Source organism: Amaranthus tricolor, chromosome 5, assembly GCF_026212465.1.
Source record: "Amaranthus tricolor cultivar Red isolate AtriRed21 chromosome 5, ASM2621246v1, whole genome shotgun sequence".
NCBI classification, from domain to species: domain Eukaryota; kingdom Viridiplantae; phylum Streptophyta; class Magnoliopsida; order Caryophyllales; family Amaranthaceae; genus Amaranthus; species Amaranthus tricolor.
The window spans coordinates 27,866,830-27,892,069 of record NC_080051.1 but is presented as its reverse complement, the minus strand read 5'-3'; the positions used below and the strand labels follow the sequence as shown (position 1 = coordinate 27,892,069).

At 31.8% G+C, this 25,240-nt stretch overlaps 5 protein-coding genes across 5 annotated transcripts; 2 read left to right on the top strand and 3 right to left on the bottom strand.

Annotated features, from left to right (window-relative positions):
• Nucleotides 1-2,846: 2,846 nt before the first annotated feature.
• LOC130812689 (uncharacterized) lies at nt 2,847-5,043 on the top strand. The gene is made up of 2 exons (XM_057678243.1): nt 2,847-3,018; nt 4,591-5,043. The coding sequence occupies exons 1-2, from the start codon at nt 2,969-2,971 to the stop codon at nt 4,778-4,780; spliced, it is 240 nt and encodes a 79-aa protein (XP_057534226.1). The 5' UTR covers nt 2,847-2,968; the 3' UTR covers nt 4,781-5,043.
• A 550-nt stretch (nt 5,044-5,593) lies between these two features.
• Nucleotides 5,594-5,908, bottom strand: LOC130812688 (monothiol glutaredoxin-S6-like). Its single transcript, XM_057678242.1, has one exon. The coding sequence runs from the start codon at nt 5,906-5,908 to the stop codon at nt 5,594-5,596; it is 315 nt and encodes a 104-aa protein (XP_057534225.1).
• A 2,358-nt stretch (nt 5,909-8,266) lies between these two features.
• LOC130812687 (monothiol glutaredoxin-S6-like) lies at nt 8,267-8,658 on the bottom strand. The gene has a single exon (XM_057678241.1). It carries the CDS (start codon nt 8,579-8,581, stop codon nt 8,267-8,269), a length of 315 nt encoding a protein of 104 aa, XP_057534224.1. The 5' UTR covers nt 8,582-8,658.
• A 1,663-nt stretch (nt 8,659-10,321) lies between these two features.
• Nucleotides 10,322-10,959, bottom strand: LOC130812686 (monothiol glutaredoxin-S6-like). The gene has a single exon (XM_057678240.1). The coding sequence runs from the start codon at nt 10,803-10,805 to the stop codon at nt 10,491-10,493; it is 315 nt and encodes a 104-aa protein (XP_057534223.1). The 5' UTR covers nt 10,806-10,959; the 3' UTR covers nt 10,322-10,490.
• Nucleotides 10,960-15,723: 4,764 nt separating this feature from the next.
• On the top strand, nt 15,724-25,150 carry LOC130812685 (ubiquitin carboxyl-terminal hydrolase 23). The gene is made up of 12 exons (XM_057678238.1): nt 15,724-15,997; nt 17,511-17,915; nt 18,018-18,132; nt 18,417-18,527; nt 19,090-19,262; nt 19,411-19,734; nt 20,519-20,644; nt 21,619-22,191; nt 22,287-22,406; nt 22,507-23,080; nt 23,817-23,907; nt 24,503-25,150. The coding sequence occupies exons 2-12, from the start codon at nt 17,625-17,627 to the stop codon at nt 24,621-24,623; spliced, it is 2,619 nt and encodes an 872-aa protein (XP_057534221.1). The 5' UTR covers nt 15,724-15,997; nt 17,511-17,624; the 3' UTR covers nt 24,624-25,150.
• Nucleotides 25,151-25,240: the final 90 nt, after the last annotated feature.

The following is a 25,240-nucleotide window of genomic DNA, read 5'->3' as shown; positions in this document are numbered from 1 at the left end:
AACAAAAAGAAGAAAAATCATTTATCAAATACAAAAAATTGAAACTAGAAATCTTAATTGGCCCCATTTAAAAAATCTTACTTAAAAATAACTCTTCTCGAGACTCAAGAGGCTATTTTCTTTCCAATTCTTATTCCCAAGTAAAAAAATAGTTTCACTGCTACAATATCATTTAGTTACTCTCACAAAAATGTTTTTTTTTTTTTGAAGTATTTTAGTTCTTTTGTTTTTATTTGTAAATATTTTTTTCTGAGTTAAAGGTTTCACTTGACACAATATAAGGGTAATATTTGTAGGTTTCAATGTTATTCATAAACGGCATATATCGGATCCGATCTATAACTTGTTAAATTGGTTCAAAAATATCCGATCTGGTATCTAGTTTCAAAAAGTGGATAATATTAGGATCGGGTATATATCCAGTTTAAAAATCGAATTACATATATATATATATGAACCCATGTAGGATCAAATAAGAAGGATTTTTATTTTGTCACTATATATCAAAAAATGATACTATGTTATAAATTAAGAACATTCTTCAAATTTATGTCATAGTATTTTTTCTGTATAACATAGTGACTTTTATAATTATTTGTTTTGGGCTCAATTGTGACCTTAGATTTTTTTTATCTTAGTAAAATGAAGGGTATAAAGTGTTTCTTACCCTTCTTATTTTTAACGCCCTTTTCAGTGGATCTTTCCCTTATATATATATATATATATATATATATATATATATATATATATATATATATATATATATATAGTGGCGGGATCCAATGAAAAGGGTAGAAAGGACTCTTTACCCTTGATTTCACTAAAATAAAAAAATCTATGGTCACGATTGAGCCAAAAACACATAATTGTAAAAGTAATCATATTACGTAGAAAAGTAACTATGACATAAATTTTTAGAATGTTCTTACTTTATAACATTACATAGTATCTTTTTTGTATATATAGTAAAAAAAAAAAAATCCTTCTCATTCTTCTTATTTTAAAATCTTTCTTATTTGATCATATATATATATATATATATATATATATATATATATAAAATATTTTTTGTTTAGGTTGTTAGATTTAATAATATGTACAATTCTCAATTATAAGTAAGTTGTATGATTAATTTATTATTAATTAATTTAAACTTCTGAAAATCCAACCATATTTTCAAAATAATTTGTATTCAAAGTTTAAAACATAACCTTGATTAAAAAGGAAGGTGAAGTGAGATTAAATATTTATGTGAAATAAAACATAAAACTGTTTATAAAACGAAAAAATAAATAAAAACTTGAAAACGGGATATCCGGTATTCGATTTTTTCGGACCGGAACCGAATAGTGATTTTCACTATCTGAAAAATCGGGTATCTGAATTTTTGAAACCAAACTAACCCGGTATCCAATTTAGAATACCTCTAAATTGATGATAACCTAGGTAGAGATATATACAATCCAACCCTGTATTATCACCAATAAATGCTAGTTTCGATTATTAGCCCTTGACTAATAGCATATATGCAATTTTACAAAGGGAGTTATTAAACATCGACATCCTTTTATTTTGTCGCCACTCCTTTTCCTATTAAATTACGAGTTTACCCCTGAATTTTAAAAAATTACAGCTTTGTCACCCCTTAAAATTTTTTATTTATACTACTACTACTAATAATAATAATAATGATAACAATCTAGATCCAGCCGCGGTTTTCCAACGACTGGGTATTTTTATTTTTATTTTTTCGTTTTTTTAAAAATTATTATTAATTTCATTTATATTATTATGTTGTTATTATTATTATTATTATTATTATTATTATTATTATTATTATTATTATTATTGTGATTGTTATTATTATTATTATTATTAAATTTTTATTTTTGCTTAAATTATTACATTTAATTTATTTTTAAAAATATTTTCATTATTATTATCATTATTATTATTAACTTTTTTATATTCTTCTTTAAATTCAATGTTTTTAAAGTGATAATAGTGTTATTAAGTGCGGTTGGCTCGCGATTTTTCCTGCGTCTGCCTTTTTTTTTTTTTTTGAATTTCGAATTATAAATTTTTTTTTGTTTAATTAATTTATTTTTTAAGTTATTGTTATTTAATAAATTTTGTAATAAATTATTTTATTTTAATATATTACTATATTATGATAATGTTATTATAATAATTAGTTTTGAATTTAAATAATTTATTTGAATGTTTAATTATTTTTTAATATAATAATAATATATTAATTAAAATTTAGTTGTTAATTAATTTTTATTTTTTTATTAATAATTTAAACAAAAAATAAAATAAAATAAAATAAAATAAATAATAATAATAATAATAATAATAATAATAATAATAATAATAATAATAAGAAGAAGAAGAACAACAACAACAACAACAACAATAATAATAATATAAATAAAATTAATAATATTTAAAAAAACGGAAAAAAAAACCAGTTGCACAAAATCCGCGAGCCAACCACGGTTCGGTCGCACGAAATCCGCGACTCGACCGCTGTTGGCTCGCAGATTTTGTGTGATTGGGTTTTTTTTTCGTTTTGTTTTTTAAAGTTATTATTAATTTTATTTATATTATTATTGTTATTATTATTATTATTGTTATTATTATTATTATTGTGATTGTTATTATTATTATTATTGTGATTGTTATTATTATTATTATTATTATTATGTTTTTTATTATTATAAATAAGAAATTTTAAGGGGTGGTAAAGTTGTAATTTTTTTAAAATCTAGGAGTAAATTTGTATTTTTAGTTTTTTTGGGTGGCGATAAAATAAAAGAGTGGAATGTTTGGATTGGGTTTCACAAATTGCAGATAATTGAATGAACAAACAAGCACTCTCTAGTCTCCACAAGCTTACTGAGGTTTACGGTCTTTTCACCTGAATATTTGAAAGCCACCACCAATAACTCAACGAAAATCAATCATGTCTTTGACGAAACTCGCGAAATCGTTCACTTCCTTTAGGGTTTTCAGGTAGTGCTCTTTACTCTCTCATTTATACTTTCTATTTTTCCCTCTCTGGTTATGATATCAGCTATTCTGTATAATTGTTCCTGCTTTTTATCCTTTTTGCTTATGTAGATGATTCTTTTTTATAATTATTATTTGAAGAATTGATAATTCTACAATGAAAATGATTTTTCTTGATGTTCGTATTTTACTATACTAAAATCTTTGAACTAAATTTAATTAACATCTAATCAGAGGCGAAAATTAAAAATATGAATGTTTTTGTTTGCTTGGTATGTCAATAGAGCAACAGCATGCATTAGAATTCTTGCATTGATGACTGAAATTAGGTTATGAAAAAGATGTTCATTTTTATTTATTATATCCAACATTTTTTTTTCCTAATTTATGCAAAAATTAAAAATTCACAACATAGATGTTTCGATGATGTCAAAGATTTATAGTTCGTTGTTTTTAGATTATAATGAACCACATATTAAATTACTACTCCCTCATTTGTGGCTTTTACTCTGCTATAATTTCCTCTGATGGAATGCCTCCATTACTTTCTTTAATTCTCATCATACATTTTCTTTTTCTTTTGAGACCATTTACGCGAATTAAATGTCCTCATCTACTCTTAAATTGTATGCCAAATGCTATTGTTGCAATCTCTTGGGGACACGGAGAGTACTTGCTATCAACGGTTGATTGGAAACAAACTCTTTGTTATCATTAACACTAACAAGGGGTAAAGTTGCACACTTTCAACGCTTCAAAATCATGTCTTGTTGGGAGCCATTCAATGGCATCAGGGTAATACAAATGTATGGTTGGGGCCAAGTAATCTTGGATTGTGAGATAAAAAAGAACAGTATCACTTTCACTACACCTTTGTGTGGGTGGAACAAAATAGCAACCAAGGATAGTTTTTGTCTTGCAACCCTGCAAAATCGTGTGCCTCCTTAACATCAAGCTTACTCACTTTATTATTGCAACAAATTGCAAAAATTACAAACATTTGCAATTTTTTAAGTAAATGAAACATAGTAGCCTTACTTCAAGTGTTGTGGACTTTTAGTAAATGAAACAGTTTATAGGGTGTTAGTGAGATCGTTATGAGCTGCAATATTATAAAGCTTGGATTGGTCATTATTGTAGACTTGCAAAATGTTAGTTTGTAGGCAAACCAGTAGCAAAGTACCAAGAAACTGTATGAATGATGTGAATAAAATGAGAATGTCAATAAATATTGATAACTGCTATTGAAGAACTACAATAATGGATATCGTATGTAACATATCCATGGGCTTCAACCATCATCGTAAGCTTTTGGTTCAGTTGGTTCTTTGACACTTTGTAAATTACAAACCAAACTGATGCACATAAATGGGTCAAAACTGTATTTTCTGTCTTGTGACTTGTTTCTGAACCAGTTGATTTTCTAGTTTGGACATTTTGAAGTAGCTCTGTGGACAATATCTTATGAGTTGATTCTATATATGTACTTCCTTATTTCAACTCTTATGGGAAATGTTTGTTCTTCTTAGGAGCTTTGGCTTGCAAACAACTCACCTTATGTTTCTTATTTCTCAGGAAGCTGGAACAAGATGTGGAGACTGTAATTAGGGTACTCCAACCTGGACCAGTAGGAATTGTGGAGCACAAATTTACTGATGAAGAGATACGTGAGGCAAATTCTATGGTTAGAAATGCAGTAGAATATTGGCGAAGGAGAGCAATGCTGGAGAAAGATGGAATCCTGAAAGATTATATAGATGTATGATGTAATTAATGCATTTTTATATGATTAGGTGACATTGATATTAAGTTTATCACTTGCAGTTTACTGTTGAATAATATATGAAAGTCTTGTTCAGTTCAGGCTTTTCTTAGTTTAAGGGATGTAGTTCTCAGAGCTGTAGCCTGTACCAATTGGATTCAAAAATTCTCAACAACCTGTAATACTGAATGGATTAGTTCACAGCCTTATGATCTAAGACATTAGTGCCTTTTGCTTATCTAATCAAGAGCTGCATTTTTGAGCAATTTTCTTTATAAAATACTTGAAGTTAGGTGTGATATTGCAGCATTGAAGTACTTGGTTTTTCTTTAAGATAATGTTGCTAAGTGAATCTATTAGGTGTGGATCTTTATATGCAGAGGAATTGCTTATTACTCCATTAGTCACTACAACTCTACAAGTGGAGCAACTAAAATACACCTTAGTTAGCAGTATGTTAAAATTACTCGTGGTGGTCTTTCCTTAGCTTAGTTGCTGGCTTTAGGGGTTATTTTCTTAACTTTCTAGATCAAAGTCTCATACTATAATGATTAGAGTAGGTTGTTTTCGATGCTAAGAAAATACAACATAAAAAAACTGAATAATTACAATAATGATATTAATGGGTATGATTCAACTTATTTTATGGATAATAAAAGTGATACTTATTTACACCAGAAAAACAGAGGAAATAGGCATTACAACTGAAAGTAATTACATAACTATTGATGGCATTATATTGCTCAATGCTTTATTGATAATTCTTCACCCCTACAGTAAAAATAGAGAGGTTCAGAATGATAAGATTTTTTTTATCTATTTCCAAACCCAAATGGCGCTTGCTGCAATGAGCATAGGCACCAGTTTTCCTTGAACTTGAAGGCTAAGGATCTCATTAGATCCACCAACAAAATCATTTCCAATGAATATAGCTGGTACACTTGGCTTACATCCCATGCTTAGAAGACCCTTCTCAACTTCTTTTCCATTTGGGATTTCATCGAGTTCATAGACTGTTGCATTGGCTCCATAGCTGCTCATAAGTTGCTTTATTGAGTGAGAAACACAACAAGAGCTTTTGCTAAAGATCACTAGCGGCTTTTCATCTACTAGACTCCTCACAGCTTCCATTTCTGGTATGTAGGTTTCTCTCTTGCTCTTTACCTTGAAACTGTTGATGTTTGTGTCTGGAAACTTTTTATTGGGGTTGATTTGCTAGACTTATTCTGCCTACGAGAGTTATATATAGTTATCGTTTTCAATGGGATATGATGAAATAAGAATCTGATAACTGTTGTGGATTATGCTGAATCATTTTTATTGAGAAAAAGGTTTTCAGATCTAATTTGTGGTTAATATTCCTGCACTTTTGTATAAAAAGGTCTAATAATACACTGTTGTATCTCACATTGGCTTCAACTCTTTCTAAGAATGCGGTGATGGAAAATCGATCTCCTCACTTAAAAGGAATATTTTCCGAAAATGGTATATCGGTTCTAGTTCCAAATATTTTGTCAAAACGAAAACTAGAAGCGACTTTGGCTTCTTATATTTTTTTCCCTGAAGCTACTTTAATTTGTGAAAATAGTTAATTTTACACCTAAGTTGTAGGAATCTAGTGAGGTGGATGAAAAAGGAAAAGCCTATCTGGAATGTCAAAACTTTTAGTGATCGTCTTCTGCACCTGAAAGTAAAAGATTGATAACAAGATCTGATACTCTACACTTGTTTCACTATGCTTCTGCTTGTACGTACGGAATTAATTTTAAGTAGACATCAATGATAATGATAAAAGAGAATCCTCGAATTCCCTCGCAATTATTGCTTCAATTTGATTTTACTGTTTGATTTGTAAGTCAAAGTAAAAGCACTCACCCATTTGTGGAATATATTATGCTTGGCAGTATATATCAAGCTCATCCTCATTCCTTATGATGGTGTGATCTTCATCCACACATATTCTTAGGGATAGAACAGTAGATTAAGGCATAACATAAGCACTATACTATACCTTTTCCTGCTGATTTATACACTGAAAGCATCACCTTTTTCGGGGACTTAAGTCTATAATGGATAAAGATTGCAACCTCCTTTGATTGGACAGAATTGTCTGATTATCAATTCATCCAATGAATGCATAATTATCAGATATGCTTCCACAATAGCTAGCCTTCAAAGTTGTATCCTTGTTTACTTGCAGAATTACCTACATATATCACTTTCGCATGTTATTTCACCTTTTACCATGTTAGTTATATAATACTCGAAATAATCCAGTTGACTTGTATAACTGTATAGATCAAGCTAAACTGGCTTTTGTGCTACATTAACATCATACAAAGTACAAGAAAAATTTACTTGCTTAGGATATAAGATGGGTACATGTTCTAGTGTTAGAGTTGGTCGTAGTTGTGCAAAAGTGAAATAGGCTCAAAATAATTTTTTTCCCCTAATTTCAATGGGCAAAAGATTTATAGTTCTTTGGTTTTGAATTATAATGGACCACATTAAGATGCGTATTAAATCATATAAGCTTTTTATTTATGTGAAGTTGAAAAAGATATGTGCTACCAAGGGTCAATTGGAAGCAACCCCTTTGTTATCTTTAACAAGGTTAAGATTGTGTACATTCGACTGCCGCAAACCCCACTTAGAGAGGAAGCCAATTAATGGCATTGGGGTTGCCATTGTTGTTTTGTTTTTTTTTTATTTGGTAAGGAGAAATCTTGGCTACTGGCTATTCAACAAACCCAAGTACCCAACCCTCAAACTGAGTAGAATGAAGCAGACGTGAACTGAAACGGATACAAGTTGGAAGAAAAACTTTAATTGTTAATCAACTTATGGTGTATTTATTAAAATTATTTCTCCCTTCTTTAGTTGTGATGTAGAGATTCACTTTGAGAACAATCGCTGACAAAATTGTATACACGTTGTTATCTAAATATCATGCAAATTGCTACATTTTTTGAGCAATTTTCTCCTTAAACATTTGCTGTCAAGACTCAAGAGTGATATTGTAGCTTTGAAGTAGTTTGGCTTTTACATAAACACGGAGTTTCTGAATAAATCTATTAGGTTTAATTCTTTTTAAGTAGAGGACTTTCTTATCACTACAATTAAACCGACTAAAAAAATTGATTAGCTGTAAGTTAAAATTGCAGAAATGGTTTTAAATTATTGGCTGCTGAGTCCTGACTATCTTAACTTTATAGATCATAGCCTCTTACTGATATGAAAAGAGTAGCTAGTTTTCAATGCAAAGAAAACACTATATATGGAGTGTAGACTTTTAAACTAAGTAAGTTCAACTCATTTAATTGATAATTAGACTATTAGAGATATCTTTATTCACATCAGAAAACAGAGAAAATGGACATTACAACTGAAAGTGATTACAGTAAATGCATTGTATTGTTTAATGCTCAACTGATAAATTCTTCACCTCCCACAATAAAAATAAAGAGGTTCAGAATGATATTTTTTTATCTATTTCCAAACCCAAATGGCCCCTGCTGCAATGAGCTTAGGCACCAGCTTTCCTTGAACTTGAAGGCTAAGTATTTCATTAGACCCGCCAACATACTCATTTCCAATGAATATAGCCGGTACACTTGGCTTACATCCCATGCTCATAAGACCATTCTCAACTTCTTTCCCATTCGGGATTTCATCGAGCTCATAGACTGTTGCATTGGCTCCGTAACTGCTCATGAGCTGTTTCGTTGAGTGAGAAACACAGCAAGAGCTTTTGCTGAAGATCACTAGCGGCTTTTTATCTACTAGACTCCTCACGGCTTCCATTTCTGGTATGTAGGTTTGTTTCTTGCTCTTTGCTTTGCAAATATATGTAAAAGTGATGTTTGTGTTAAGAAACACTTTCTTGGGGTTTGATTTTCTTGACTTATGCTGCTTGCTAAGGCCATTTATAGATATCAATTTCATGGCGATAAGCTGAAACAAGAATCTGGTAACTGTTATGAAGTATGCTGAATCTTTATTATTGAGAAAAAGGTTTTCAGATATAATTTGTGGTTGATATTCTAGCACTTCTGTATAATAAGTTTAATAACACACTGTTGCATCTCACATTGGATTCAACTTTTACTAGTAATATAGTGATGGATATGTTATATGCTTTCAAAATGCCACTTTTTGTGATTCTGTGTTCTGATTTCTGACAGTGGATAATCTCTTCACCTCAATGAATATATTCCAAAAATGACCTTTTGGCTCTAGTTGTTCCAGATATTATGAGAAATGAGGAAACTTGAAGTAGTTTTGGCTTTTTTTTTTCTCTGAAGCTTACTTTTTTCTTGACAACTGTTAGTTTTACAGCTAAGTTTGGAAGAATCTAGGGAGGTGGATGAAGAAGTAACGTACAAGCCCATCCAGAATGTTAGAAATTGTGAAACTCATCTTTCTCATCTGAAAAGTGAGAGATATCCTGAAGAGCTGACAGCTAAAAATTATTGTGGCTGACAAGATTGATATGTTAACAGTCGTTTCACTATGCTTAAACTGGTATGTACAGAAGGAGTTTTAAGTTGAAAATCAATGATGATGATCAAAGATAATCTTCAAATTCTGTGGTAATTATTTCTCTTATTTGATTCAACAGTTTGATTTAAAAGTCTAATGTAAATCCAATCGCGCATTTGTATATGATGCTTGGCAGACATGGCCTTATAAATCAAGCTCATCTCATCTTGGTCTGATCTTCAACCTCGCATATTCGTAGGGAATCTAACAGTAGATTTAAGCATAACATAAACAGTACATGATAACTTTTCCTGATGATTATTAATTGACTAAAAGCATCACCTAAGTTGGGGAATAATGGATGCAGATTGCAACCTCCCTTGATAGACGTTAGTGTATGATACTCGGATTTATCCAATGAATGCTTACGTAGCAGATATGCTTCCGTGATAGCTAACCTTTAAGTTGTATCCCCGTTTTCTTTCAAATTTACACCTTTACCATGCTGATTATGTTACTCTCAACAAAAACCATATATATGTCGAGGAAAGATCCTCTTGTAGATCGCTTTCAATTTTCTGGAAACTGATTTATTTTATAAAACTAACCCATTCACTCTTTATATTCTTACATATCCACCATACTATTGAAGACTTCTAATGAAATTCATAAGGGTATTGCTTAGGTTATTAGGATTAGCTTAATTTAGAAAGTGATATTAGGCACAGAGGAAGTTAGTCTATTCTACTTTGCATGTTTGCATTAAGTTGAAAGGATTATAAGTGGATCTTTATCTTTAGAAGAATTGCTTACACTATTAGCATGAATTTTTATATGTGGAGGACTTTCATCTCTCTACAATTAGAGCATTTAAAAAAAACCTTGATTAGCAGCAAGTTAATTTACACAAGTGGTGTGCTTTTATTGGCTGCTATCTTCAAGAGTTATTATCTTAACTTTTTAAATTACATTCTTGTTACGTTATGAAAAGAGAAGGTTGCTTACTTGTTTTTTAATGCAAAGAATACATTATATATGGACTTTATAAGTGAGTAAGTTCAACTCGTCTATGGATAATAAGAGGGATTTTTATTTACTTCAGAAAAACAGAGAAAATGAACATTACAACTGAAAGTGATTGCTGTAATGGCATTATATTGCTCAATGCCCAACTATTAAATTCTTCACCTCCCATAACAAAAACAAAGAGGTTCAGAATGATAAATCTTATCTACTTCCAAACCCAAATGGCGCCTGCTGCAATTAGCATAGGCACCAGTTTTCCCTGAACTTGAAGGCTAAGGATTTCATTAGACCCGCCAACATACTCATTTCCAATGAATATAGCCGGTACACTTGGCTTACATCCCATGCTCAGAAGACCCTTCTCAACTTCTTTTCCATTCGGGATTTCATCGAGTTCATAGACTGTTGCATTGGCTCCATAACTGCTCATAAGTTGCTTCATTGAGTGAGAAACACAGCAAGAGCTTTTGCTGAATATCACTAGCGGCTTTTCATCTATTAGACTTCTCACAGCCTCCATTACTGGTATGTAGGTTTTTTTCTAACTCTTTACCTTGAATATATATGTAAATGTGATGTTTGTGTTTGGAAACTCTTTCTTGGATTTAATTTGCTTGACTTATGCTGCTTATGATGGTATTTATAGATGTCATTTTAGTGGCGACATGCTGAAACAAAGATCAGGTAACTGTTATGGATTATGCTGAATCTTTTTTTGTTGAGCAAAAGGATTTTCAGATATAATTTGTGGTTAATATTCCACATGGCTTCAACTCTTACTAGGAACGGAGTGATGGAGATGTTATATGCTTTCAAAATGCCGCTTTATTTTTTGCGATTCTGTGCTCTGACAGTGGATAATGTCCTCTCTTAAAAGAATATATTCCAAAAATGGCCTTTCGGTTCTAGTTATTCCAGATATTTTGAGATACGAGGAAACTCGATGCAGCTTCGGCTTCTTATTGTTTTTTCTCTGAAGCTACTTTAATTTGTGAGAACTGTTAATTTTACAGCTTAGCTGAGGAATCTGGTGAGCTGGATGAATAAGGAAAATCCTATCCAGAATGTTAAAACTTTTAGTGCTCATTTTCTTGCACCAGATCTGATACTCCAATAGCTGTTTCACTATGCATCTGCTGGTATGTACGGAATAACTATTAATTTCACTGTCAATGATAATGATATAAGAGAATCCTCGAATTCCCTCGTAATTATTGCTTCAATCAATTTGATTCAAAAGTTTTATTTGGAAGTCTAATGATAATGCACTTGCTGATTTGTGAAGTATATTGTGCTTGGCAGTATGTATCAGGATTCAAGATCATCCTCACACTAGTGTGCTTTTCAGCCTCACATTTTCTTGCGGCATCTAACAGTAGATTGAGGTACAATCAGCACCATATTACTTCATTATACCTTCTCCTGTTGATTAATTGACTAAAGCATCACTAGGGGACTTAATGAATGTACATTGCAACCCCCCTTCATCAGACATTATTGTCTGATACTTGAATTTATATATCCAATGATTGCTTATGTCGTAGACATGCTTCCATGAAAGCTAGCACCAAGGTGTAACACTATAAATCACCTTGAAATTGATAGAATATAAGTACAACATATTTTGAGCAGGCTGGTGCAACAAACATAAGCTTAGACTTTTGGTTGAGTTGGTTCCTGACACAAACGTTTACTTTACATTGTGTTAATTATAATACTGGCTTCAAATTTTCATACCTATCATCTACTCGATTGATGCAGGATTCAAGATGATACAAAATCTTGGGAATACATATCTGACTTTCAGTCATAGAGTCATAGTCATCAACCCAGTCAGTCATATAGTCATAGTCATCAATCCAATATCCCACACAAATAGAGGTCCGGAGGAGGAGGAAGGTAACGGACAGACTATATCCATACCTCTCCAAGGAGAGGGCAAAAAAGAATGCACGCACTCAAATAATCCTCGCCCTGCAAAGAGAAATGCCACAACTAACAAACAGTTAGCTTTTCCATGGCCATAGAAGTGTTATCAGATTGTAATAATGTAGTGCATAACTAGCTCAACAGCAAGCGAAAGGCCGATTCCTCCGCCCACTTGAGTAAAAGATGGATGATTCCTTATCCACAATTCCCCATATCAGCAATTGTGTTACAATGTTCAAATTTATGCTTTTCCTGAGTGTATTGTCTTGTTTTAACTTTCTTTTAAGCATTCTTATTTGTAGCTAAACTATTCATTAATAGTCATATCGTTATCAAAATTTGTAAAGTTTTCAATAAAGTGTAATAATCACCATAAAAGTTTTATTACATCACGGTTGCTAATTGAATATATAATTATTGATTATATATAGGGGAGGTTACTATAAATACTCTCTTTATGATAAGAACAATAAGTGAAAATTTTGATATGCATTCAAAAATATAGTAATATGGGTGTCATTGCATAAAAATGAAAAATAATGAATTTTGATTGATTTTTTACTTTTTATCAATTGTAATTTTTCATAAATTATATGGCAAATATTTATTGTGAAAAAGGATTTTAAGATTCTTTTTATTTATTTTTAAAAAGGATTTCTTTATTTTGTTTCAATGAAATTTCTCGTATTTTTGAAATAAAACCTTCTTAATAAGTCTTTTAATATCATATCATTATTTATCTAATTTAACATAGCTTTTAAATATATCAATAAATTATGCACATTGTAAAACTTTTATTTATTTAAATCAGTATCATTTCCTAAATTAAATTGTCATGTAATTAATGAGCAAAAAACAATGTTATTGCATTTGTTAAAGCTCTAATAAGTAGGCATTTGAAAATTTTCGACTCTTTTTATCGGTGTAAGATATGATGATGTTGACTTTTATTATTGGTTCTCGGAAAAAGGAGTGGTTCTAGTCCATATGTAAGTTGTTCGATCGCATATGACCCCTTTAATTAAAGGGTTTCAAATATTAGTTTACAATCAACAAACAATTGTTGCTAACTTTCATGTATGTTGTTATTTGTCTTTTCTAAGATAAAGCTAAAGGTATGGGATTTAAGTCTTTAGTGCAAGAGCCAAATTATCCATATGTGGAGATCATGGTTCAATGATTCAAGTAAAGACATACCATGTTATAACCAATGACGAGGATGCAAGGGGTAGAGTGCATTGAAGTTGAGGCTTCAAGGAAGCAATGAGACTTTGATGTGCCATTTTAATGGAACAACAAAAAGAAAAACAATGAGTGTGCATGAAAAGTGTGTTAGAACAAGACAAGGAGTGCCTAGGCAAGGAGGTGCACATATAGGTTGACTGAACAAGGCAGGAGCTACCAGAGAAGCTGCCTGAGGCACGCAATTGCAACATGAAGTAAAAGGTGATGGCATGGTGCTCATTCAAGCACAAGCACATATAATTGAGGGCAAGTTGTCTATTTAGTCTTTAAGGTTATTTTATTTGTTTTGGGGCTATATAAGGGCCTTAAAACAGATTAGAATGAATAGAGAAAAGGCTAATACACAAGGAAAATAGGGTTTGAGAGTGAGCTCCATTACATGTGGAAGCTTTAAGTTTAATAGTGTGTGACCAAACATTATAAATGTGCTTTCTTCATTAAAGCTTTAATTTTTTTAATTGCTCTAATTTGTACTATATTTTTCCTACTTCTACATTTTCTCGTACTATTTGAGGGTCTAAGCACCTTACTTTTCACCCTCATTATTTATATGAAGATTAACGTTTGAGTATGTAGAATGAGACACTAAAGTGTTATGTGGAATTAGTATTCATGTATATGAGAATGGGTTCTTCCTTTTATAAGCTAGCTTTTGAAGTATGCAATTTGATTGTTTTATACTTTTCTCTTTTATAACGAAATATCATAAATATAATGGTGGTAAAAATAAAAAAAATTTAAACAGAGATTTTAAAAATATATATTTTACGAAAAAATTGAAAAAATATAAATTAAATATGTTGATAAAAATTAAAGATGCAATATAGGTTATAAAAATGAAGACAAATTCAATGGCAAAAAGAAAATATGATTTTATTTGAAGAAGGGGGAGTAATAGTTTTGTTGTGTGGTGTTGTTTGGTTGTGCAAGTGAAGTTGTCATCAGAACTTCTTAGAAAAGACGAGCTTAGTGTATATTTTTGATTGTTTAAACTTCTTACCAATACCAATAACAAGTCACACGTGCCTATGTATGAAATGGTAAGCCCCTTTCCTCTCATTTCTCTTCTCTCTTTCTCTAGAAAAAAAAAAAAAAAACTCTAATTTCTATAGTTGATTTGGAGTATATCAATCTTTTGGTTGATTAAGCCTCTAATTTATGTGTTTTAAGCTTTTTTAATATAATTTAGAATAAATTTTCGTCATCTTCTTATTGGAGAGTTATTCTACCCATTCATTGGGTTGATTCCACCCCATATATTAGGTTTGATCACTCTCTTCGTGGGAGTTTGGGGTTATGAAATTTGGGCTCTAGTTGATTTGTCGGTAGAAATTAATGCGATAATGTAGCAGACACTAAAATTGCAATTACCATCACCTACACTAAATTCAATTATATCTTAAGACTACAACAAATCGAAAGACCCCCTTGTAGAAGGCTGTATCAAACAACGATGGGAAAGAGGATATTCAGAATTGTCAAATCTCATACACAACGATCGTAGTTTTGTTAATTTTGAATTATATTTGGTCAAAGTTGTTATTTACTTGCTAATTTTTATCTCTGATATAGATGTCATATAACTCTTTATTAATAAATAAGGTATTATTAAAAAAAAATCTATGAAATGGTATATTTGAATCATGGAGCACATTCAATATTTCTTTGCAATTCTGATTTGTCAAAGCAAAATTCAAAGACATATAATATACATATACATACTTAAAAATATGGTATTTGACAATCTGCTTATGATAATAAATCAATAAATAACAAAGTGAAAATACTTAAAATATGATATAAAAATAAATATTAACTTTGTATTTTTTATTTTGGACGATAGACAGCGAAGTAAAAGTACTTAATAATACCTTATTAGCCTATCTCAAAAAGATACCATATTAACCAAAAAAAATTTAATTTTTCAATACATAAATAATCGTTCAATTATATATTAGGGAAAACAAGTAAAAATTACTCCAAAAATAAACTTTTCCATTATATTAGGGAAAGAGAAAGTCAAAAACAAAAAAAAAATTATGAACAAATTATAAAAAAAATTATGTTTTCTTTGTTAACAAAAGATATAAATTCTTAAATTAAATTATACTTTCAATGAAAAATTATAGCAGTTAACAAGTGTTTATTTTCAATTTTTTTTTATTAAGACAAAATTAGTTATTTTAAATTTTGTACAAACTACATATATAACACAATCTATATATATATATATATATATATATATATATAACACAATCTTAGCATTATTGAATGAGCATCGAATAGTTGATCTCTCTCTTCCTCAGTCCTCACATTAGAAAATAGAAACCCTAAAACCCCAACAATACCTCCACTGCGCGTCTCTCTCCCTTATACTCCATTTCCTTAAACGTTAATTGATCTGCGCCGCATCTCATCTTCATCCACTCTCCCTCAAAATCGCATCTAATCCTCTCTCTCTCTCTCTATCTCTATCTCTATTTGGCGCTCCATCATCAAGCCATCTCATCTTCATCACGCCATTGTTGAAGGCTAAAGGTTAAATTTCCATCAATTTCTTTTTTGAATTTATTTGGAATTTCCTTTTCTGGAATCTGATTTTTTAGGTTTCTTTTTCTGTAATTAATACTTGTTTCGGTTAGTTGATTCCCGTTTTTGGCGTTCTGAAATGTGTTATAGTTTCATCATGTGAAATCTAATTTTTCTTTTCAATTTATTTTGATTCTTGTTGTTTTTTCGTTTTCTGGTAGTATTTTCGTTTAGTTGTTGTTTTTCAATAATGTATTTGGTGGTTTTGTTTAAATTGATGTTTAGTTTTCAATGTAGCACAACATGCATTGGATATTTTTTTTCTTGAAGTGAACCTAATTTGCAGTCTATTTAACCGGTTATGCCTTTTCTTGTTAATGGCTAATATGTAGTTGTGTTAATGGCCTTTGGGCTATCATTTTTTTTTATTTGATTGTGTAGTTGTGTTTAAGGATGATTATATTTCTATACTTAAATAGAATACTAAAGAGATGCTCCATTATTCCTCGTCATTATTATCATCTATTATCCCTTCGTATTTTATACTTAATTAGGCTCTTGAATGGTCGTGTTTTGATTCGATGAAAATCCTTTTTTTATCTGTTTGATGTTTTCATTGATGTTCAGTTTTCTGGTGGTTTTTATCGAATTTTTTTTGTTCATAATTTCATTGTTGTATTGTTGTAATGTTTTAATTTTGTTGTAAATTTATTTTATCATGATCAGTAATGTGGCGTAACATTTGTCACAATTCTCGTATCTCAAGTTGAATGGAGTTTAACGCTGGTGCTTGCTGCTGATTTGAATCGTTTTAGTTACCTTGTTTATTTTTATTTAATTATTTCTTGAATGTCTAAAATAAAGTGATTATAAATTATCTATGTATTTTGGAATCTGTAATATGGCACTGCCTGAATATATTTGTATCATCCAGGCAAACTTTTCAAATAATTTGGTGCAAATTAGTAATTTTGGTGCAATTCAGTGCAATCGGTATTTGGATTGAAAAAAGCAAAACCAAATTTACTTTTGTTTGATTTGGATTTGTATTGATTCCAAACTAAATACCGAGCTTAAACCCGTAATGGCACAATTCACAACCCCAACATTACAGTCTTTAGCCTTCCTCTACCCTAACTCATCTTTTGCCTGCTCTGCGCCACTCACAGTCTGCGGCACTCATAATCTCAATGGCCACCGTATTCTCATATCATCACCTCTTTTATCTGGGGACTGATATGGAATGGAGTCGCCTCTCAGTCTCACCGTTGATTTCTAATTGAATACACTTGTTTATTTGTTATGTTGATAGATAATTGTGTTGAATAATTGGTTATTGCATTATAATAGTTTCAGTTAGGTATTTTCAATTTGTATAATTTCTTCCAATTTGTTATGTTGGTAGATAATTCTGTTGGGTAATTGGCTAATTTATTTATAATAGTTTTAATTAGGTATTTTTATTTTGTGTAAATTTTTTCGAATTTGTGTTTTGATAGATAATTTGTTTATATGATGGCAGCACTTGATTTTTTTTGGATCCACCACTATCTTTATCAATTGCTCCTGATATGGCAAGATGGAGAAAGGAAAAAAGAATTTGAATACGTTTTTAATATATCTTTAAGGAAAGAGAATGTATAGCCTAACCAAGAATCAACCTATGGCGGACGCAGATGCTTCTTGTTCGTCTTTGCAGCAACGTCGCATCGAATTTCATCTAGCTAGAAAGCCAATTTCATCGTTGCCAAACAATTCTACAAATTCTAGTTTCAAGCTCGAAACTTTGAATCCTTCCTCTTCCACGAATTCTAATCGACACTCTTCTAATCCTCCTCCTCCTTTTCCGAAAAAGTCTGATTCTTCTGAGTTTCTTGATGCCGCTTTTGATCTTGATTTAGGGTTTCAAATCCCGTTTCGCAGAATCGTAAGTTTATTTTTTCATTCAAGAATATGAATTTCGAGTTGATTTTGATTAGTGCTTTTCATTGATTGTTGATTGATTAAATATAAATTAAATAAATTACAGGGTGCTGGTTTAGAAAATCTTGGGAATACATGCTTTCTTAATTCTGTGCTTCAGTGCCTCACTTATACCGAACCGTTAGTTGCATATTTGCAAAGTGGGAAGCATCAAAATAATTGTGAGTTTCCTCTTTTATTATTATATGATATGATATATGATTAATTTTGAAGTTTTTTCTAAGAGTTTGCCGATTGATGTAGTTTAGAAGTTATTTCTTAATGGACTAGGATGGTTGATCTTGGTGAAAATTGTTTCTTATATAAGACAACAAAAATTAATTTGTAGTTATCTTTGCAGAAGGCTATATGAAGGCTATAAGAGAACAAAAATTGTTTTACATTTTCAGTTAATTTTTTGCTCTTGCTAATATTACATTAATTACTTTTACTTTTTTGTGGAAAGGTCATATTGCTGGTTTTTGCGCGTTGTGTGCCATGCAGAAACACGTTAATCGTGCCCTACAATCTACAGGAAGAATATTAGCACCGAAGGATCTTGTTTCAAACCTGAGATGTATCCTTTTAGAAGGCTGATTGAGTGTAGTTAATGTGTATTTTTGAATTGTATTGTATATCTTTGGCCTTTAGGAATGTGAAATATGTTCATGTTTGGCATTATTTCCTCGTCTTTTAGTAGTTGCAACTAGTAAGCTTTTTGACCTAAACATTGCAAAAATTAAAAGCCGGTAAAAAGTATTATGGCTGTAGTTGTCTGGGTAGCTATCCTACTTTCTTCCTCTGTAATGTAAGATGTTGATTCTTTTTTCTCTTTGCTAGTGTGTATAAGAAATATCAGATACTCATAATGGTCCATGATTATTTGTTTTGAGTCTGAGTTGATATAGTCATTTAGTTCAACGAATATAGATCGCCTAGATCTCGTTTCATTTTGAACTTTAACTTCAGCTGTAATAAATCTTAAATCTCCCTGTAGTTTTATATACGCTGAGAGTACCTCTTTTATTGCACCAAGTCTTCCCCTCCTTTCTTCTCTCGACTCTTATCTGAATGTTTATGCATTATAATTCCTGCCTAGAGAATATGATGTGCTTTATTCTCCTTGACCTCATGTTAAGGCATATCTCGGACCTTTCGAAATGCAAGACAAGAGGATGCCCATGAGTACATGATACATCTGCTGGAGTCAATGCACAAATGTTGCTTGCCATCAGGTGTGCCTGCCGAGTCACCTGGAGCTTATGATAGAAGTTTGGTCCACAAGATATTTGGGGGCAGCTTACGCAGCCAGGTAAAAGGAATCCAAACTCAGTGAATTAGTGATAATTTTTGTGATGTCCAAGACTTCAAGAAAAGTTTCTAACTTTAATGTGACGTGCTATTTGGAAACTGAATCACCAATTAATATTTATTCTAAACTTGTCGTTTCTAATTTACAGGTGAAATGCTTGCAGTGCTCTCATTGTTCCAACACTTTTGATCCATTTTTGGATTTGAGCCTTGAAATAACAAAAGCAGATTCTGTGACCAAGGCCCTCATGAACTTCACCGCTCCTGAGCAATTGGATGGTGGAGAGAGAATGTACAGGTGTGAAAGATGCAAGCAGAAAGTTAGGGCTCTTAAACAGCTCACAGTTTATAAAGCACCTTATGTTCTGACTGTCCATCTTAAACGCTTTCGCCACTTTGCTGGGGAGAAGATTCAGAAAAAAGTCCAGTTTGGTTCTGCTTTGAATCTCAAGCCTTTCGTCAGTGGAGCCTATGTATGCTCATTGGTGTTTTTAATAGTTAATCTATACTGAATGAATTGGACAATTGATGATCTTCGAGATGGTTTATTTTTGATTTTATTATGTGGTGCATTTTGAATTGTTTTTATAAGATGTTCCCTCAGTCCCTTTGAAATTGCTATTCTCTCTTTTTAGTCCGTCTCTTTTACTTTGCCACATTTCATTTTATGGAAATGCCTCCATCATTTTCTCTAAATCTCATCTACATATTTTTTCCCTCTTCTATTTCTATCTACACATATCAAATGTCTGCATTACTTAATCTTTGTCAACACCCCTTGTTACAATGTTAAAAGGGACTTAGTATTGCATATAATTATCTAGGTAAAAAATTTGGAAGACTATATATCAAAAATTTCATTGCAATATTTTTATGAATTACTAACTGCTGTCCATCCTCTTTGGTGAATTGAAGTTTTTTTTCCTTTAGGATAATCTGGTACTTAGTGATGTGAATAGTCTCTATCATATGGATGAGTAACTCGAACTTAATGTGGTATTGTTCACGTTAAACATTTTGATTTTGGCGTCTTCATATTTTGTATACGTTGTTCTGTTGATAGTATTCAGCGCTTGGTATTGGTTTGTCGAGTAGGATTTGCTACTGATGATCAGGCATAAGAACTGTTTTATTTTTTGAATTGAATATCCTTTTGAATATAACTACCAATACACCATTCGAGCGAAGACCACTATGAGTACTTATTTGATGATAAGTGATGTATACAGTTTATAATGATTTGTGTTGTCATTGCAGGAGGGTGATTTGACCTATACACTCTACGGAGTGCTGGTTCATGCTGGGGGGAGCACACATTCTGGTCATTATTATTGCTATGTACGCACATCGAGTGGATTATGGTACTCACTTGATGACAATAGGGTGGGTCTTTATATTCTGCTCTTAAACTTGTTTTTATTCATTGTGTGCTTATTTGATCAATTTATTAGCACAAGTTGTCGATGCATTCAAGGGTCTCGGGAGTTGTGGTCTCTTAATTTTGGGACATTTATCTTGCAGTTTTGGTTCATTTAACACTAGACTTAACGTGGTTACTAAATTAGCTCTGTGAAATTTACAAAATATTATAGATGTCTCACTTCAAAGTCCAGTCCACCCTCTCTTTCAATAATGAATAGGCTGGACAGCTTAGAGCCTTAGACTGGTGCAAGGTGAAGGTCATCTGTGGCAAAGTTCTAGTGAAACTTGTTTTGCTAGTTGGACCATCATGGTTGCTGCTGGATTTTTAATATCTTCTGAAACTCATTTACTAGCTTCTTATCAAATTTATGGCTCTTTTAGCTCTTCATAAGTCTATTGAACTTATTTTCGTTATTTTTTGCCAGTGTGATGGGTAATTTATTGGGTGATGGGCCTAGCTGGTACTGTCTTTTTCTGAAAATATCAAATGAGATTTTGAAAATTTTAATGTATTTTTATTAATGAAATTTGTGAAAATTTTATCGCAATTTTATATTCAATACGTTTAACCTTGCATTTTGTTTTGATTATACTTCCTCCGTTCATTAGTGATTAGTTTTTAATCTATAGGTTAAAACATATTCAAGTGAGATTTTGTTTGATTCGTCTCATTGCAAAGATTATTAATATCAAATTTTTATAATTTCTTATTATACATAATTAAAGATATTAAAAATTAAGTTAATGCATTGGACTGCGTGAAAAAGTAAATATTGCAAGTAAATTAGAACGGAGAAAGTATTACATTTCTAATATATTGTAAATTAGTGGTAGTTTTTTCAGTATAATCTAATACATCTATTGCAATGCCAAATTCTTAAGCATTAATCCTTTATCACTTTCTTGATTGTTATTTATATGGTTACATGATCCAGGTTTATCAAGTAAGTGAGAAGACTGTCATGGAGCAAAAAGCATATATGTTGTTTTATGTTCGTGATAGGAAGAACTTTGGCCCTAAGAAATCCGTGAGTGTTCATAAAGAAAATTTGATCACAACTATGCAAAAGTCTTCAAGTTCCAGTTCCATTCCTGCTGTAAAGAGCTCTGAAATTGGTGATGTTGACAAGAATTTGAAAAGAGCTGCTTCATCTAGTTTGGTTGGGAAGCATTCTGAAGGCCATAATGCTTCTAATGTATTGGTTCAACAGAACTCATCCAACCTTGTTGCATCTAACAACATTGCATTGAAGAAAGAATTCAACCAGAATTCTAATCACGTTATCTCATCAGAATCCAATTCATTAAAGAAAGAAAATTCCCTCCTTGCTAATACTGATTTGAATGAGGCTGTTCCCTCGAATAAGTGCAGTAATGGCGCTCACTCTGGAAAAATTTCTGAAGTCAGATCTGCTGCCAGCTGTAATAAAAACAAGGAGAAAGAGTTGGTGTCAATTTGGAAGCCACCCATTTCTGACTGCCTATCGGCTGATACTGATTGTCATTTGGTAAATTATGTGTAATTTTTTAGACTTAATGGGATTGCTACTTCCATATGGTGATGCCTTTTGCATTGAGCTTATCTATTCTTTTATATATTCAGGTCATTCCTACTGTTGCCCTGCAGACCACGTCCAACAATAAAAGTGATGTTAAACTAAAGACAGTTGTCCCCTTAGACTCTGCAACTCAACTAACTATGGTTGGGAACAGCATAACCAAGGTACTTGAACAAGAACCCCTCCCCGCTCTTTAAAAAGGTAGCAAATTGCCATAGGGTTCTATTCTAACATTGTTTCTGAATTGGTTTTTTTGTTTAAAAGGATGAAGTGTTGGAGCCTACATCAGATGCCCATCCAATAATGTGCAAACCAGAAATGAAGAGGCCGAGTATGAGTGGTACCTCTACTATAAAATCTCCTGAAAACTCTCCTCACCCAAAATTGGCGACGCAGATGTTGCAGTTTAGCATTCCAGTTTCACGTCTTAGCACTAAGATTCTGTACGGGGCTTCTGTCAGTATGAGTATGAGGAAAAAATTCAAAAGGATGAAGAGGAGATCTAAAACTGTTCTGCAAAATCATGCCGACATGGGACCTTCAACTTCTAACTCTGATTCTATGTTTAATTTTAAACATTCCCGCAAGAATGGTCACAATTCACGTGTCAGAGGAGACAAGGTGCCTTCGAAGTTGGCTGATTTAAATGATGAGCTTAAACACAGATCTACATCCAGCCAGACTGTGTTGGCAAGTTTTACGATGTCCAAGGAAACTAATGCTCTATCATTGGGTGAAAATTGCAAGGATGCTAAAGACTTTTTTTCAAAAGAATCAAATCCTGAACTTGACAATGGAGTATCTGAAGCTTCTACAACGGGACTGATGGAGTCTATTGGTGAGTAGTTTTGTGCAGCCAAAGAATTTTATTCAATTCTCTTTAGGGATGACACTTTAGAATCATGGTAATTTACAGTAGTTTAACCTGATTTGAAGCAAAAAAAAAATTGAATTGTATTTGAAAAAAAATCTAATTCCTATTCGAGACTCGCATTTGTTTTTACGAGAAACATATTTTGATAGCTCGGCCCGACGCTGACTCATCTTATTAGGATGGGGTCGAGTTGCCTAGCCCTTTTATAACTCGTCTAACTTAGCTGAACCTACTCGTTTATATTGTAGCTTATGATAAAACTTTTCCTAGAAATGTGTTGGTAAAATGCACAATAGAGCCCAAGTTCATATTAGTTGAAGAGTGCATTCAATTGACATAAGATTTTGAGTCATAACAGGGTATATTAGCTTAATTTTCTTTTTTTTTTTTAGTGCTTTTCCTTTCAATAATGAATTTACTTGGGTAACAAAATCAACTCCTGGTCATTTTCGTGATTTGTCATTTTTATATCAAAGCATTATTGGCCTTTTTGGCCTTAAGCAGTTTGAAATTAGCTAAGTTTTAAATGGTGGTGTGACTCCTAAGAAACAAGTTGCCTTCATGTTGCTCCATTGTAGTTGCAGCATCAAAGTAAATCATTTGCATTTTGTGTACTGTTTCTTGTTGCTGCTTTGTTCTTTCCTTTTTCTGATCCTATTTTCATAAGAAGCTTATAGTTTGACATGGGTTTTGGTTTTAGTTGGACAATGGGAAGGCACTGCGTCAGCTTTTAGAGAGCAGGAAATGAATGATCCGAATCCGATTAGCATTGGCCATGTGCTTGATGAATGGTGAGTTTATATGCACATTGCTTTATTGTTTTCTCCCTTCATTTGTGGCCGAGTTTGGGAGTTTTTGATTGTGTCATTTGACACCCATGCATCATGTACCAATTCCCCCTAGGATATCTAGGTCAATTTTATCAAAATATGCATTTGTATCCTATTGTTCATCAATTGTACGTCATGTGGAAACAGAAAACTCCTTGTCAAGTTGTCAGCATTCTAATTTATAAGTTCACATATAATAACCTTTGCAACTTGATTTAATGCCTCTATTACATTTTTGTCATTAACAATCAAGAAATTTGGATTTTGTCGTAAATTTGGTGATATAAGGTAAAGTGATTTTGCATTTGCATCTGCATGTAATCATTTATATGAAATTGTGTTTTATTTTCAGCTTGTGCATGCAACATGTTTATAGATTTTAGACCTTTGCTTACCAACCATTTATATGTTAGATCTAAAATTTGGAAATATTGGTTATTTACTCTGTGATTGGGAAGCCAGAGATAATGGTTAAATGCTCAGTGCATACTAGTGAGCATTCAGTTCTTGATATGCCTGGCTTAATCTGCTTTCCGTTTGGCTCACGTGTTTGCAGGGATGAGGAATATGACCGTGGTAAAAGAAAAAAGATAAGGGGATGTAAGTATAGTTTTGGGGGACCAAATGTTTTCCAAGATGTTGCCACGAAAAAGGCAAAATTGAAGAGGAAGAAGTAACACAACCCTATAGATTTCTTTGCCGAATGGCACTAGAACTTATTACTTACATCAGAGGATTTGTCATATTAATATTCCCACAAGTAATCTTGGTGTTGCGCAGATTACGTCACTTTGATCCTTATTATTGAGTTTCTGGTCCATAGCGTACCTGAAATTGGGATGAGACAGATTTGTGTTCTTGTTTTGTCCCTGCCCGATGCCCGTACAGATGATGCAGATTGTCTACAAAATTTTTGAAGAGAAGATGAATTTCTAGGTTTTTTGCTATTCAATAGTGAGTCAGTTTGTTGGCATTTAGAGTATTATATTGTATTTGTACAACTAAAGATATTTATCATGGTTACTTATTAGTAGCTTATAATAAATTTTCATTTTCAATTTCATTCTTTTTTTTGTAGATTTTATTGGGTTAGTGACCTAAAAATAGTAGATTTTGTTCCTTTTAAACTCCACATTATTGATTTATAGATTTTTAATTGTTTGATTTTCTATTATAATTGGATTGTGTTCATTTATCATGGCTATCGGCAATTGATTTCTTATTCTTAATTTATTTGATCGTAAGAATTACATTTTTTTGAGAATTTTTTATTTTTAGAATTTTAGTTTTTCTT